The following is an 18,380-nucleotide window of genomic DNA, read 5'->3' on the forward strand; positions in this document are numbered from 1 at the left end:
ATCTTTGAAAGTTTGGATGTCTCGAGAGTGCAACTAACTCGAGTGCATTTTTCCGGTCACCATGACTAACATGGCTAAAATGGCAATTTGAAAGGTACCGAATTGGGGGACCGATTTTAAGTTTCTACGCAACATAATTATATTTATAGACTCTACAGAGATATATGTATAATACATTATTCAAAATTATATATAAAACCCTTTTTAAATAGTCAATGTGTATTATCTGTTGTTCTGTTATACTAAGTTCCTGTTTGTTTTGTTTCAGGTGAGTCAAACCCCGGCCATCAATTTGAAAGCTTCACCGGTGTAAATATCTTTCAAGTTCCGCAGTATATGTATACATACATACACAAGTACCTGTATTAGATAGATAATATACATTGTGCGGTATAGTGACACATGACACCGCAACGGTCGGTTTCGAATCCGGCCTCAGACAGGATCCGTTCCTTCTGCCACCCTTCCCCCCACATCCCCATTGGTTCTATCCTCCCTTTGGCATCATGATCCCCGTGTAGGGTCTTTCCAAGGACCGACCATCGATCTGCGGGCCCCGGCTTGCAAATACCTGACCGCTCGGACCGCCCACTTCATAACAAGTGTCAAAAACAGCTGGCCGCCGACCCGTCGCTATTATTATTCCGTATGCCGACACGGATTTTCCCAAAACGGGGTTGAAGAGTTAGGATGGGAGGGAAATAGCACGCATTCCGATCTGAATATTTTGCAAAAATTGTATAATTTTTTTTTTATATTTTGAGATTGAACTAGAGTTGAATCTTTATTTACATATGTATGTTTATGTATCCACATATTTGAAATATTTAATGGTGAGAAGTCACGTCCAATTTTAAGTATTTCATGCCAGCCGAATTAGGTGTATTCATACTATCCAGTAGTTCACGGCTACAGCACAACACTGCAGTTCACGTAAACGACAATTTATATTTATACTACTATAGAGCAGCGCACGTTTAGACAAGTTTTGGCCGAGTGCAAAGCAAAATTGGATTATTTATACATTACAGAGCGCAATAGTACATATTGATGGCTTGGTGCACAAATAGTGTATGTCCATTTTTGAATTTGTATCAAATTTTAAGTTTAAAAAAATTCGATACACATTCAAATATGTATCGAATGTACAAAGCTGGCCAAAGGTATCGTCTTGAGGCTACCTCGTAATGATATTATGGTGAAAATTAAAAAATAAAATTTATATGTATGTACGTACATATGTACATACAAACATCCATTTATATTAACTTTACTCTGTTTGTTCGGTGACATTCCTGCCCGTCAAAAATTCGTGATCTGATTTTGAACTACTTTCACTATTTATATCTTTGATATTTTACCGACATACGGTTAGCTAACATTGAAGTAAGCTCATGTCTAGTCTCAGTTATTTCTACAAATCTCGATATTCAGTTATGCATTTATGCATGTGTTCTAGTCGCAATACTTACATGCATTTATAATCAAACGTCAATTTTAATTGATAATTAAATATATACATATGTCCAATATACCGAATGGTTTTTATATTAACAGCTCTGTCATTGTTAATTTGTCACCACAACTTTTTAGTCGAATTTAATCGTTTAGAAGTAATAAACTTTTATGCAACTGCGCCAATTCATACCTAGTGATTATGTACGTGCTTCAAAGCGATACATTGCCATTTTACCAGTCGATTTTACGAGCCGTGACGTTCATAAATTAATTGCTATAAATTGTTACCGAGCTTTTGATATTGTTTTCATAAAATTAAATCTGTCGCGCCGTCCCTGAACGTCCAGTCTGCGGTCAGGGGCGCCCCGCGGGGCCTAATCGATTTATGCGAATCCTACTATATATGTAGTATATTGGTCCGGCTTAAAAGCGCCGCCACTGGACTCAACCCTTTGGACGCCTCGTGTTTATTTACGAGTCCGCAAATGCACCTGCACTAGCGTAATAGACCAGACTGCAGTCTCCATCATTCCCCACCCCCCCCCCCCCCACCTCCCCCCTACAATCGCATATGAAACGCACCGTGTTTATTTTCAAATCAAATTGTCTGTTTAGTCGGTGGCAATACAATGACCGTCATCTGATTTAATAGTGTCGCTCTAATTCACCTGCTTCCCATTAGCGGTTTTTCTACTTCTCTTCCTGTGCACTTCTTCTTGCCGTGGTTCTTTTGTCGTCGAAACGAGGTCGGGTAATAAATGAGTGCCATTTGAATAATTATCACTTGGGCAAATGCATCCGTCCCCTCAGTGGCTGATGGCTCTAGTATCAGGGGTTCTCAATGCCAGACACACCATTTGCAATCTCAACTGACTCGTAATGCATGTGCCGTCAAGCGATAGTGAAACAGGTGCTCCCAATGCACTTGCGTAGCTGGAAATATTTTTTAAATTACCCTATCCATGTGGATAACTGCTATAGACGTCGTGCGAATAATACCAGTAGCGCGTATGGCGTGACTCACTATGTACACAAAATACTTCAGACGTGATTCACAATTTAAAAAAATACTTAATAAAATATATAGGTGTCAATTGACATATTTGGTCAATATATAAGTATGGTAAATACAGAATTTTTTCAACTTTTTTAGAAGTAAAAATGTTGATGATGTCTTGTGAAGACACCGAAATTAATTTAGCTTCATTTGAGGTGTAGTGACATGTGCCCACGGGCGGGTGCTTGGTGATTTCGAACCTAGCTTAAGAGGTCTGGACAGCAGCGCCTTGTCCATACAAACGTACTATACTTCTCCCTTCCTCAATTATGGCACTAGAGAAATTATTTTTTAATATGCTATGGATATTCACCATTGGGGTGCATCTATCGTTTTATTTTTTTGATTAATTATTTTTTATAGGAGCTAGGAGCCGCCAAACATCTATAAAATCGCCTCTTTTTTACACCCACGAAACGAGTCCAGCGTGCTTATTTAGCGGTCGATTTTAAAAAAGATACGCCGATAGATGCACAGAAAGTATCTTTCTCATACCGATGATGAAATTTTTTTAAAAATTGGTCAAGTTTTGGAGGAGAAAATAGGAGAATACGAAACCTCGATTTTGTCAATTTAAAATACGTTTTATCTGGTCGAAGCGCAACTGTCGCATTCACTCAATATATATATATTGATATAATTTGTCGCATTCACTCAATATATACATACACTTAATATATATATCGAAGAAAGGAACGGTAACAAAATTAAGGTTTCGGCTGTACAGCCCTCTTAAGCGCCCACCGGTGGTCACACGTCAACCAAGTCGTTAAGTGTAAAACTAGATGAATGGTACGGAAACTAAGATGAAAAAATGCAATTGAAGTATAAATATCTAAATTGTTCATGTAATTCACTGTAAATAAAATAGTTTGCAGATGTGTTACTGACATTAAGAGAAAAATTGAGTGGATGTGATTTGTAACTATGGTGCTTATGGTGATGGGACAGATATGTTATTAATTTAAAGGATGTTTAAAAGCAACACTACTACAATGATACCCAAAAAAAGATCCTTTTACTTTTTCCAAGGAAGCTTTTTTTCTAACAAGTCTTTCATTCAAAATTTGATAGTAAATGATTGCCAATGATGACCAAAGATCCATGTTGGGACGATGCTTTTTGCACAAAAATGGTTCACTATTGTTAATTACTACTGTCAACAATTATTTTTTGCTCTCTTGCTTTGTATACTAATGGAGCGGTCTATTGGTATTTAACGAGCACCCAGCTAACGCCAAAGATTAATGATGACTTTATAATTAGGCCGTCTTAGTTGAACATCTTACTTAGAAATTAGAATCGATGGAATCAAAGTGTATGCCGTGAACAATATACTGCATATAAACAACTCTACTGTATGTAATAATATTATTATACTACGAAAAAAGAGAACATTTGCAAGAAAATGTCGTGAAATACGTTAAATCATTTATTTATTTAGATATATATTTCAATGGACTGTTAGAACAAGTGCCACTTTGTATGTATACCGCAAATCAGTTGAGCATCCCTTTACCGTCCATCCCTCGCCACGTCATCCCCCAACTACGGTGGTCCACGGCCGCAGACCCGCCTTATCTACCCCTTACTCCGTTATCTGCATGCCTCCGATTCAATTAATACCCACTCCGGCACCATTATTGGCCATTTCGTCGTCGCTGTTAACTTTCTGCAGCTAACTGACCCCATCCAGACGCTTTCGAACGGCTTCTCTCTGCAAAGAACATTTTTAACCGCATTCGAGCTGTCCGATATATGTATATCCCCAACCAGTTAAACTGCCCCAGTATATACTTACATATCTCCTTCGAGAGTGTCGCTTAATTTGCATGCAACTCAACCCACGCATGTCCCATCCCTTGTTTTCATCCCCCATCCCCTCGCCGAAGACGTGACTTTCATATTTATATGGACCCTATTAAAAATTGTAAGCGGATCAAGTGTAAGCCAACAAAAGCTTATCTGCACTTTATCGCTGCATACAATACATTTGTATTAATACTCCAGTAAGTACTTACATAATTTAGAATTCGATTGCAATTTATATGAAAAGTGCTACCCACTATTAAACTGTAGTATAAATACGAACAAATCGCTTACTCGACTCAAGTAATCTATTCAAGTTTTTATATTTTTTTGGAAACATCATGAGCATTTATTATGACAACTGAAAACGGACCATTTGCATGTATGGATATTTGATGTACAAATCATGTGCACATCTCACAAGAAACATTTCCCGCAAATTTTATTTTATTTCAATCGAAGTACATATGTATGTACACTCGCCATTACAAATCGCTCCAAAGCGATAAGTATACTAATACAGAAACAAAACAATTAATACAAGCATTTTATACAATGCGAATTCATACAAACATCATCCACAGTGTCATTTCTGGAGAAATTTTGCAGCATTTTATTATAAAAATCGGCGAACCTCAAGACGCTGAATAAATTGATATTTGCAAAAGAGATTGGAGAAGAGATGCCAAAAATTGATAGGAAACGATCGGCCTGGAGACACAAACCAAGGTCTGGCCAACAGCTACTAGTAGTAGAATTTCTGAAATAATCCGGCGACGCACAGACACACAGGGATCGACGCGTGGAGGAATTACGCTGTGAACAGCCATGAGGGGTCGAAAGGGTTTGCAAAGTATACAAGGTCACTACCCCAACCCGATCAGTGGGTACAAATTCATCACTATCATAACGTCGACCTCTGTTTGTTTGTGCCTTAATTTAAAAAAAATATATATGTTCATATTTATATTTTCCATGATGCCATTACCTGAGTGATATTAAATGATATTAAACTTGAACATACATATGTATATAAATTTGAAATCATATTCAAATAATAGGTAGGATGGTTTTGCCAATGTTATGCAAAACTCTGATAGGAAACTATTAACTTGAAGTCACAATTATCCAACTGACAAGTCTGACCAGCAGCTCTGTAGAAATATACTCGGAATAAATTAATTTTAATTGAGGTTAACTCAGCGTTCGAACCTGGAAACCTCACGGTGGTTAGCATTAACGCAACCACCGAGATATTCTGCTGGCTAAATAAATAAATTGTCTATTATTTTTCAAAACACTCGTTGATATATCAATGTTAGAATCACTAGTATAATATAATGTTTTATTTACAAATTAAACTTTTGTACTAAAATCCTCTACTTTGTTTGCAAAATGTTAAAGGAGGCGTATTTAATTTGAGCACGGAACCGCTTTTTTACCGAATAATTTGTTTCGAACCTTAAAAAAATAAATAAATATACGATTAAAGAGAAAAACGGTCTCGGGGAGTGTGAGGTCGATGTTTATTTCCATTTTTTGCTAATAAAAAGAGCCGATGGATTAATGAGCGCCGACCGTGATGTATGGCTCGAATCCCGAGGGTCGAAATTAAAACTAGGAAAGATCGCGTTTCACCCCCCCCTCCCCATTCCATCCACCCATCCCTGAAAAAACCACCCCCCCTGTTCACGACCGTAAAAAACGCGGACGAAATCCGGATTTAATTAATTATTGTCGGCATTTTCGGATGTGACGCGCCGCAGAGTTTTAATTCGCACATTATGGCAAACCCTCTGCCGATTTTAAATTCGTCAGTATTCGTGCATCCTCCCCCTTCGGCGAAATCCTTTCCTGAGGACTAGAAGAGGGTCCTTTCAATATTTTTATCTGTCCGTGGCAGGCTACTGTCATCGTTCGCGGCAATTAGAGCGTTAAATTATAAGAGGATTAATTTTTCGCAGCAATGCGTTCGATTTTCGACTGCCGGCTACTAAAGATTAAAAATTGAATTGGTTTTAAATCGGCGCAAATTTATATTTGTCAGTGTTTTATTTAATTCGCCGAATATGTTCGTATTTAATAGCGTTTTAAATGGAATTTTTATTGAGCTATTAAACTTTGTGTGGGTGCACGTTGTCACGTTTGTAAACAAACGGGTGCCTCAAACTGACAGTCTAAGAATTATTATAAGATTAAAATTCCGCAAAGTCCTTGTCGTTCGCAATCTAAATTTCAAATTAACGTAATTTATGCACACTTAAAATTAACCCATTCAAATCCGACCTAATTCCTTATACAATATACTTATAATACGACTGTGGTTCAGAAATGTCATTAAATTTGCAATATAGGCAATTTGACTCGATATTATGTGCATACATAGATGTATTTGAACGATACATATATACCAGTGGCGTGCGGTGACTTTTCAAACAAGGGATGCTGTCTCTTGTTTGAAAAAAAAAACCGACCAATTTATTTTTTTAAATTTTATTTTATTCTTCGTTCCTTTTTACAAAATTCATCGATAACCGCATCATAGAATTTTTTATTGTTTTTTAAATTTGACATTATTTTCTTTTCGATTGCAATTTTAGTAAGACCAGAGAGTCTTTCTTCACTTTGACTACTTCTGGTGAACGTTTTAATTCTTTTCATAGTCGAAAATGATCGTTCAGCCGATGCGCTCGTGGAAGGTATCGTACAAATTAATTGTATTAAACTAAATACTTGTTCCAAAACTTCTATTAGATCATCTTTCACAATTAATTCCTTTACGTCATTTATAGATTTCAAATGAAAATCTTGCGTTGAGTACATGTAAATTAATTCGCTTTTTAATTTCATCAAATCAAATTATTTTCCATAAGTTAGGTGGAGTGATTTAAATAGGATATCTGGAAAATTATTTTCATATTCTTTAAATTTTTTGACGTTAAAAAAAATTAAAAGAAATTTTAAATTTTCGATATCTCGAAATCGATTGGTTGTATTTACTGAAAGAGTTTCTAAAATTTCAGAATAGTGAAGTTTATACGTTGTTTTCACATCTTCTTCACATTCAGCATATTTTCTGTTTCTATTAAAATTTTTAGTTATTACTTTGTTCCACAATGAATCAAAATCGTCTTTTTTGTTATCTAAATATTTTACAAATTTTTTAATTTCACTTACGCAATACGATATGTCAAAGGTTTTTTTTTGTAAAATTTCAAATAAAAAATCTGCCGAATTAAATATTGCAGAAAATAAATGCAAATTGAAATTGAATTCAAACTCTTTTAAATAACGATGAAGGACTTCAGCATTTATGACAGCATCAGTATCCCATTCGTCTTCATCATTAATTATTTGATTAAATATTTCCATTAATTCTGTTTGATATTATAATACCATATTTAAAATTTTGCTATTGTAGTTCCATCGTGTAGGGGCAGCAGTGGGAAATCGTTTTTTTATTTGACAATCGAGAAGGGAAATTCTTCTTGAAGACTTACAAAAAAAAGTTGAAAATGACAACATACGGCTGAAAAAACGTTTGCATCCGGATATATGGTTAACAGATTGCGACAAAACTAAATTCAATCTCTGAGCGTAACAATGGACAAATAAAGAATTAGGACAAATATCTCGAATTTTTCGTTGCACTCCATTATGCTCCCCGGACATTACAGCCGCTCCATCATACGTTTGTGCAATTAATTTGTCCAAACAACCAAATTCTTCCAAGGTCTCACGTATGTGCTGAAAAAGAGAATTAGCTGTTCTATTGGGACTAACATCGACAAATCCAACTAATCTCTCCTGAATTTCATTGTTTTCATCTACATATCTAAAAATAGTAGATAGCTGAGCTTTGCGACTGATATCTGTAGATTCGTCCACAATTATGGAAACAAATTTTGGTGCACGTATTTCAGTTTTAATCTCATCTAGCAAGACTTTTGATATTGCGGATACCAAGTCATTTTGTATATGGTTCGATAATCCAGTAAACACCGTAGAGTTATCTAAATGAGTTTTCAATTTTATGTCTGATTCACTCAACAGATACAGCAATTCAATATAATTCCCTCTATTTTACGATTCCTGGTGTTCAAAATGTCCTCGTAAAGGTTGTTCTTGTTTTGCTAAAAAACAGATCGCGCTTATTAATTTCGACAAAATGTATCTATTTGCAGTAACTTCTTTGTTGTGCATTTCAATATTTGCTTTAAATTGAGCACTTAAAAAATTTTCTATACGAGGTCCCTTTCCAAATTTTTTAAATTGAGCAGCAGAACATATGTGAGCTTGAGAACATTCATGTCTCTTGCGCGATTTACTTAAATTGTTTAGGTCAGAAAATCCAAATTTACTCCAGACATTCACTTCTTGAGAAAATAAAATACATGGCCAACAGAATAATTTCGTTAAGTGAGCACATCCACAAATCCATGAAATTTTTTCGTATGTTTCTGTGTTAAAATACCTTTTAAATGTTTTTGTTTTAGACTGAATATTTAATATTGGTGTGGGTTTGGGGCTCTTAACAATAATCTCCTTTTCATTAAATGGGAGAGAAGCAAATCTTCTTTTCAGCACATTTTCAATTAAACAATTGCAATTATTATTGATCTCGACGACAAGTCCACTCTCATTGTTATTTTCGATATCCATATTAAAGGCAATAATGAAAACTCGCAAGTAGTGGAACAGTAAACTAAAAATAAAGTTAGACGAAACTAATTAAAATGAAAACTTAATTCAAAAGTAAAAAATAACCAACTTACAGTATAAATGATTAACTTCGTCTAAAGAAATGAATCGGCTAGCTTTTTGATAAATAACTTGGGGCGTAGCGTGCGGAAATATCGATCAACAGCGGCTTCCAAGTGAAACTCAATAGATAAGCAAACAGAGAAACCGAATCCACCGTAGAGGTTAAACAAGTGTCAACGCGTCCGCGCGAATAAGACAGCCTCATAGTGCGCATGCGCAAATGGGATCGGTATCGACTCCGAATCCATGACGCGGGCGCACTTCACTCAGCGTCTACTCGCCAGCGTCACTCGCCTGTGGCCGGCCGGCCGCCCGCCCGCCTATGCGAATCCTTAATAAAAATTATCAAAAGATCCTATATAATGCATCATGTAACAAAAAACACGTGATATGTGAAATATATATATATATATATACTCATAAACTACATCATAATCACGTACATCACTAAGAATACATCGAAGCGAAATTCAAATATTTATTAAAAATACTCTTGGCTTTTTAAAGTTATAGGGGATGCGCCGCATCCACCGCATCCATGGACCGCACGCCACTGATATATACATACATAGTTTAATTAAGGTCTCATTTCATTTATTTTCCTTTCTACATAATTATTTATTTATTTATCCATTTAGTCAGCAGCGTGGCTCGGTTTTTGCGTTGATATTAAGTACCGAGAGGGCGCTGGGTACGATCCCGTGAGCTGACCTCGATTGAAAAGAATTTATTTTCAGTATAATCTTAAATGTTGCTGTTCAGACCTGAATATTTGTGACTCCAAGTCGATCTTTTTCTATCAGAGTTTGCCAATTTATTTTATTTCACTGTTGAAAAGGTTCCTCCATCAAATTGACAAAAACCATCCTACCCACCATGTCACCACTACTTGAATATGATTTCAAAAATTTATTTATCTATACATAGATGTCTCTCTAATTCTTATATATATATATACATATAGTATTTGTATTATGCTTATTAAAATCAAAAAATTAATTAATCAAAAAAAAATAGAACCATGCCTACATATGGTGGATATCCATAGCATATTAAAAAAGTTGTGGCTATTTGCAGGTATACGTTGTATATGATAATAATTTTCTAAGAATTAATAATATTAACTAATTTGGATTATATTTTTTACTCTACGTCACTTTACGAGTTCGAACTAAATTTTAAGAGGTTTAAAACAAAATTTTAACAGTAAACACGCTGACAGTGACAGTTCACGCGCATGTGCAGAAGGCTTTGCGCCTGCCGCAGATATAGTACCTGCAAATAGCCACAACCTAATAAAAAATAATTTTTCTAGTGCCGTAATTGAGGAAGGGAGAAGTCTAATAAGTTTGTATGGACAAGGCGCTGGGGTCCAGCCCTCTTAAGGTCTGAATTTGATAGTGTTTGACTTCACGCATCACTCATTTCTTATCAGAATTTTCAGACTATTCGCGTTCTCTCTTCGTAACTTTCCTCCCTTCCAAATATAAAACCAATAAAATAAAAGTACTAAAAACAATATTCTATCCGAATTACTTCATGGCTTGAAATTCTTCAACAAACCAAAAACATAAATGAAAATTTATATCAAAATTTTCATAACACAAAGTTGTTCGAATATGTACACATGTATGTCTCATGTTGCATACCTAAGCGTTCTCCAGTGAGAGTTATCCAAGCACAAAGTACTCCGCAAAGAGTTTCCGTTAGTGCCCGATTGAATTTTAATTCGTACCGCAGTTCACAATCAAAGTACTTTTATGTATTTGTACATTCGAATCGTTTCTCCAATTATTATTATCGTTCTATATTTACGAACCTTTCTGCCCCGGGGGGGCTGTGAACTAATACTACACATGTGTAATATGCGCATAGATTTTGCAGATACTATGCATACTAGGTACCTATGCGAAATACCATTTTGTTTCAAGTAGCTGCGCTTCGGCGCATTCGGGTACGTTAACCGAAACACCCGCGAAGTTCGCTTAACAACGTTTCACGGTAACTTGGCCGAGCGTTAACGCGATTACGTCGCTCTCGGAGTACGTATCCCAAGGTACTTTATACGAATAAATATGCAAAGCACCTTGTTTCCTTTGCAATTTCACGATTTGTAATTTTTGTAAACGCATCACAAAAACCAAATGTATGAAATTATGATGACGTCACATTTATGTGGGTACCTATGTATATTTCAAACTGCCGTATTTTTCATTCAAACTAAGTATTGTCACGACTGATAATAAGTAGTATATGTGCAGTCAAGTTGAGCTTTATATAACACAAAGTTAACATTGATACCAGTTTGACAGGATACGAGTACACTTGGACCGAGTCCGGCAGTTTGGTCACTCGGACGTTACTCGTACCTTACGCGGACGTTGCCACGTTACTCGTACCTAATGCGGACATTGCCACGTTACTCGTATCTCAAAGCGAAAACACACTTAAGGGAACGGCACGGCACGTCTTTGTAGCTTCCAGCCAAGGAAAGGCATTCTCAACTCATTGTAAATTGTCATTGACAATTTTCTCCTACATTTGTACAAATATGGAAATCACCCTTATCGATACAACGATAAAATATCATCGAAAACACTCCAGGGTGTGATTTTGAGACTGTGTGCCTCAGAATGGATATGCGTGCTTACGTTTTATTTACACGTACAAAAGTATCTAAAACTTGTGCCACGTGCCACTCAGTGTATTTTCGCCCTTACGCGGATGTTGCCACGTTACAATTAACATACGAGTGACGTGGCAATGTTCGCGTAAGGTACAAATAACGTGCAAATGACCAAATTGGCGGACTTGGTCCGAGTGCACTCGTATTGTGTCAATCTGGTATAAGTTTTCTTCGCACATACGCCACCTTAAAAAGACAACTGGAAACATTAAAATGAACCAGTGATTATTATTTTCAAAATTCAAATGCACATATGTATGTACATACATACATACATACATGTACAATAGGAAAGGTTAAGCTTAAGTCGTATCCGCAATTTATCCAATTTTCCACAAAAGATCCTACTTATAAAATTTTGAAGTGCATATACCTAGTTAAATCCTCATTCTACTTGTATTAAGGCTCATTTATCTCAGAAAGCAGAATTTAAAATGGTGAGGGAAAGCTTATTTTCATCCGGTACAAAATGAAATTTCCATGGCGTTCTACTTGGGGGTGCTTAGAATTTTCAGGAAATTCTGAAATTGAGCTGGCGCATTGCACAAATGCAGTTAGGCTTTTGAGCATGACCGGCACAACTTTGATCCGGTAAAACTTTCTCACCCCCAGACTCCTTCTTCTTTCCTTTCCCCACTCCCCCTTTCCACCCTTCGCATTACTTACGCACGACGGGACAATGCACTCCTCCAGCCAGACGATCTGTAGTCTACTTTTGGGTAGGTAATTTGCTAAACAGCCTCTTAGTGCCGTTGATGCCGCTAACCAGGGGTGGTAAATACTCAGCCCGCTTACCTCCCGTGACGTTCAGGGGTTGACAATATTCCAAAAAAAAAAAAATCAAATACACACATACATATACACAGCTCACAGTTTTTTAACTTACTGAACGGTGCTTTGAGCGTCGAGCTTAGAATACCTTAGAGGCATTGCATTGCTCCTAGTAAACGCGATATGCAGTAATTAATTTTGCCGGCTATCTCTGGTGAATTCCTGTAATTGCATCGACATCCTCCAGTGTCTACCCCTGTCTATCCTACGAAAGCGAGTACCACTTTATCAAACTGTGTGCGTCTCATTATACGGTAGCTTGTCTGGATTTATACTGCAGCTACCACTAACTGCTTTAATACCCGTCGTTACTTTCCTTCATTTGTTAAGTTCAGTTTGTTTTATTTTTTCAGGAGCTCGACTTTCTTGGAGCCGCACATCCAAGGAGTCGGCTGGAGGACTGCTCCAGACTCGGACAGGGGTCAAGATGATCATAGTACTGAAGACGATGAGCAGAGTCTCATAAGGGAAGAAAGAACTTCCCTGTCGTTTAGAAAGTCGAACGTATTCCAGAAGGACGCTGTAACTACCGAAAAATCTAGGACCGAACAGCTGAGGGAAAAGTTTGAGATAAAACAAGCGCGTAGGGATGAGATCGATGCTAAGAAGAATCCCGAAAATGAACGACTCATCAAGTCTAAGGATTTCTTTGAGAATCTTCAGGACGACAGCCGAAGGAGCGACGAGAGCAATCAGAGGAGTTCCGGAGGGAAATTTGAAGGGGAGGTACCACTTCCGGCCCCCGAGCAGAGGGAGGACTTCCACTTCCCGACCGCCGGATATCGGGACAGCCTCAGTCAAGTTTGTATTATACTTCTTTCTGTTTCCTCATTATCGTGTGTTTGCACTCTCGCTTCCTCATTATACATACTTTGTATATGGGGTGTGGGTGTAAACACGGCCAATAATAATGCAGTCGAATAATTCCGTTAGTTCCAAATTTAATTGAATTCTATATCAAAAGTATAAAAAAATGGATAAGTAGTGTGTGTTTTTTCTCTTGAAAAAAACTAGGGGTGGTGAGCTATGATTTGTTTGCGGAGACAATGGGAGGGTTGGGTGAGGTTCATACATCAAGTTCACATTTTTCTAACAAAGTCTTTTTCGATATATACCTATGTACTCTCTCTTTTTCTCTCTGCCTACTTTTATGCGTATTGTTCACTTCGAAAGGGGGTGTAAAATCGGCGGAGGGATGCTGGAACGGTTCATAATATTATTGTGTCACATATAAAATCCATGCCTTCTCAGACTGCAAATGAAATCACATGTTTTTAATATTATAATTACATAAATTATCAATATTCTACATATATGTATATATTTAAAATTGAACTTAGATAAGCTAAGGCTAAGACAAACATTCTCGTAATGACCAGTTTCCAGGCCATAATATCACTGGTAGTTTGATAACCATATTAAATACTATGTATATTTTCAAACATTGCAGCATTTATAAAAATCAGCGACAAATTAAGATGCTAAATAACTCTATTTTTTGCGAGATAGGACAGTAATGCCAATTTATAGAAACCGTTCCGATAAAAACCAGATAAATTGGCAAATTCTGATAGGAAACGATTGACTTGGAGTCACATATCTAAGGTCTGGCTATTAGGAACCAGTGGGACTCGAACCTGTGACCATTTTGTTCGAAAGCATTATATGCTAACCACTAGTCAATTCAGTTGTTGACTGGAAGGGCTAAATTTAATTATAATAATCAACGAATACAGTGCTGAATATCGATACTATTGGCTTTGACTTATATTATAGAACTAACTGATTTGTTGATAGGATGACCAATCGAGTATATATTTGTACATGTTACAGTTTCTAAAATCATTAAATGATTCTTTGAATAAAAACACTTCAACTTAAAAAAAACATCTGGGATTTTTACGATGGTAAATTTTAACCTAAAAAAAAGGCAAACAACTTCCTTCGATTCATCTGAATTACACACACATTGAATGTGCCACTTTAAGACCTCTTCATAATATCAAAGTTCAAACACGATCTTCCAGAGACGAGCAGAAGATGAACGACGCACGTCCGGTCGATGTCAACTTCAGCAATATGCTAATACACCCAAAACGTTTACAAGTACATTAAGCTAATGTTTTTCAAGGCTTAAAAGAGGCCCCCGAGTTCGAGTATTTTCTTTTCTTTTGGGTATTGATCCAACGCGATACATTGTGAGCAACGTTTGATATGACTCCGAGTCTCGATTAGTCCTGTACGATCAAAGGAACATTGAGATAGACATGGAAAGGATGGGGGGGGAGGGTGAGAATGCTTTTGCATATCACCCCTTGAGATGTGACCATCTAAAGATCGTTATCACCCCTCTGTATCGGGCTCGCATACACCCTCTCTCCAGTATCCGATATCAATAAACCCACCCACACATACACAATCGACCAGACGCGGATGTAAAAGTAACGAATTAAATTAATTTTTGGCAACGACACTAATCCTGGCCATGTGCAACGCAACAAAATCGATGTGTGCAACCTACAAGATGTGGGTATGGGGGGGGAGGGATGGTGGGCTAGTTTTGGCCGACACCATAACAAATTTCAGAGGAGAGGGTGAACCCAACAGTGACTCATCACTTCTGGATTGTGCTCAGTTCTAGTAACCGGCATCTGCGAGGGGAGATCAGACATCGTCTCGATAAATGCTGACTACTACGATATTCTTTTACTTGCTATATTATTGTCTCTTCGGCACTTTTGCTGTGATGAATTTATTAAATTGACACCCCTTACTAATTTAATTGTTTCGCACTTGTTTACCGACCTAAAATATCTTATGATTTTAAATTATTCATATTTAAAAATCAGGGTTGTGGAATTACAATTAAATAAATATTGTAACGTAGAGATTAGGTGATTGGTACTAATCGACTACTGGTTTACTATACCTTATCATCTGATCTCGCATTCGCGCCAAAAAGGCATCGACGTATGAACAAGCTGTATACAACAGCCAATAAGGTCTCGCGACCCATCGACCAATGAAATATCTGTGTTGAGAGCCCGATATTAATATGGCTTGTATTTTATTGCTAAGTGTTTTAGTATATTTTCGTCAGTATTTAATTATGAAAGGTCAGTATTTATTTTAAGTGGCCAGTATTTATTTTAAACGTCAGTATCCATCGTTTAATACACAAATAGTCAGTATAAATAATACATAAAGTCCAGTATTTATATTAAATTGTATTATTTATACTAAATAGTCAGTATTAGTATAAAATTATAAGTTTTATTTTGATGAATGGCCAGTATATGTTAGGCACATATGAGGCGAAATGTGTTAAAAAAGTTGAAGAATTAGTAAATATTGACATACTTCAGTTATCTTCAAAACACATATTTTGTCCGACTGGCGGGAAACCGGGAAACAATATTATTGACAACAATCAAAATAGAAAATAAAATTTCAAACATTTTAAAAATAAAGCATTCAAAATGTAGATAGCAATATGGCTTTGTCAGATTGAACAAGTTGTCGGGTGCACCTGTTTAAAGCATTTTTGAAATAATTATATATGGGGCTATGAGTCTATTATAAAATGGGTTTAATACGTTTATTGTTTATACTGGCCCTTAATTATTTTATACTGACTATTTACTATTTATATACTGTCCATCCGTTACTTATACTGACATTTAATAATATAATACTGACCATTTTGTTAATAAAATATTTACCGAAAACTGATATATCTACACATATATATGTTCTTACCAAAAATTGATTAAAACACTGGCCATTTAATTTGGTTTTGTCCGTGCTTCATTCGGAACTGGCAGGCTGACAGATCAAGAGCAACAAATTATGTACCTTTACCACGAATCTCAGAAACCCATCTACACGTCCACGCTACAATATTGCACAGTGGAAGCGACTCCATATAACAAATTATGCATTTTACGTCAATCTTACAAGCCGTATTACATTTTGGCGAATAGGGGTGGGTAATATCGTAGCAATAAGTCGATTTACCCGAAATGTAAATAAAATTTCCATCGATTCTAAACTTATCCTACTCCTAGAGATCAGTTTAGAAACCATTAATCCAAATCAAACTAGTGGCATCCTACACTAGGTATGTTTTCATCTTGGATATAGCCTGGTATTGTACTGTCCTGGTACTGAACTGTCCTCAACAGACCCTTTTAAAAACATGACAACATACTTCTACTATATTAAACATACTAGGCTTATATTGTATCCATTATTTACCATAGCAACCAATACAATCGGATTACTTGTACTCGTACGTACTCTTCAAATCCCAATAGGTAACCACTCGATTTACAAGTGACGAAATATTATACATCTCAGTTTCGCATCTTGCATAGCGTCTCACTAATTGCGACAATGTTTCCAATCTCACCGTCATTTACATGAAGGCGATTTGAACGTTTATAAAGACCCTATTTCCGTATGAACCTGTTTCCTTCCCACGTCGAGTGTACAGCTCACCCCTCGTCAAAACAGTAATGATCCAAACACAAATAAGCGGTGACTAACGAACCCGTCAAACCCACCCACAATGCCCACCCCATCACTATCCACATCAAATTCCCCAAATCCCCCGGACATAGTAAGTATATTCGCCTGAAATTTAAGCTGTGCCAAGAAAGAATCCGCATTTAACTTTTCGCCGTTATATTATTAATTATGATTACACACACACACACTCAGGGCGTGACTTATCTGTCGGTAGTCGGCTCAGTGGATTATTATTAGCGGCTTCGTAATCAATATGTGCCAAGGGAGATTAATCTCCTTTCTTCTTAGCTACGTGTAGTCCTATCTATCACCAATAACGCCCTTAACACGCTAACGTCCACGTCAATCTGGACGATGGAACGGCATCAGCTTAAGCACGTGTCTAAGATCCACTTCATTTAACACGTTTTAAAATTGATCGAGGGACCCTTGGAAGTACAGAAATACACTCTCATTATGAAATCCATCAAAGCAACTATCGGATTAGTTAATAATTTGGATCTACTGGCTCAACAGTCGCCAAAGAGGTTCAACTAGAACTTAAGCATACAAGAAAATATAAAGTGGTGAGAAAAGAAGAAATGTTGTAATTGTTGAACCGTACGGCACGGCACGGCTTGCGTAGGTAGACTCCAGTTGTTATGGGCGTAATGTAATTTACAAGATTTGTATAATGAATATTATTTATCACGGGGTTGATTCCAATAGTACTAGTGTATGGATTTACCTCTCCCTAAAAGGCGCGATTTGTACAATATGTACAAAATTTTGTACAAAATCTAACCACGTACTACGTTAACCGTCACATGGATAGTAAGAACACAATCAAACGTGCGGCACGGGATGCGCTCGTGGACTCCAGTTGTGAATTGATGTGTCTTGTTTCATTGTTAATTCGTGCGATCTTATTATTTCAACAAGTTTCTCCTATATTCCTTCAAATATGGGAAACACCGTTATCGATCACTTCAAACCTTTCACAGAACAAGAATAACATATCACCAAAAACACTCCAGAGAGTGACTTTTGGCCTAGATTCCATAGCATAAATCAGGCGTGCTAGGGTTTTTTTTACATGTGTAAAACTATCTTTAAAAACACGTACCGCGTACCATTTTGTGTGTCTGCGCCCTAATCCGAGTGATCCTTATTCAAAATGGCGATTGATAAGGTTATAAAGTAAGTGTGAATATACATAGTACTTTAGGAAGATTAACAAATTGAGAATTCCACGTCTATAAATCA

General features: G+C 36.7%; 1 protein-coding gene across 1 annotated transcript in view; it reads left to right on the forward strand.

The window, feature by feature from the left end:
- spri (Src homology 2 domain-containing protein sprint) overlaps positions 1–18,380 on the forward strand; it is a 120,498-nt gene that overhangs the window by 71,518 nt on the left and 30,600 nt on the right. Inside the window, exon 3 of the mRNA XM_077446544.1 lies at positions 12,959–13,406. Coding sequence (XP_077302670.1) covers positions 12,959–13,406 — 448 coding nt within the window. The remainder of the gene's footprint in view (positions 1–12,958; positions 13,407–18,380) is intronic.

This window comes from Arctopsyche grandis, chromosome 3 (assembly GCF_051622035.1).
Source record: "Arctopsyche grandis isolate Sample6627 chromosome 3, ASM5162203v2, whole genome shotgun sequence".
NCBI lineage: Eukaryota > Metazoa > Arthropoda > Insecta > Trichoptera > Hydropsychidae > Arctopsyche > Arctopsyche grandis.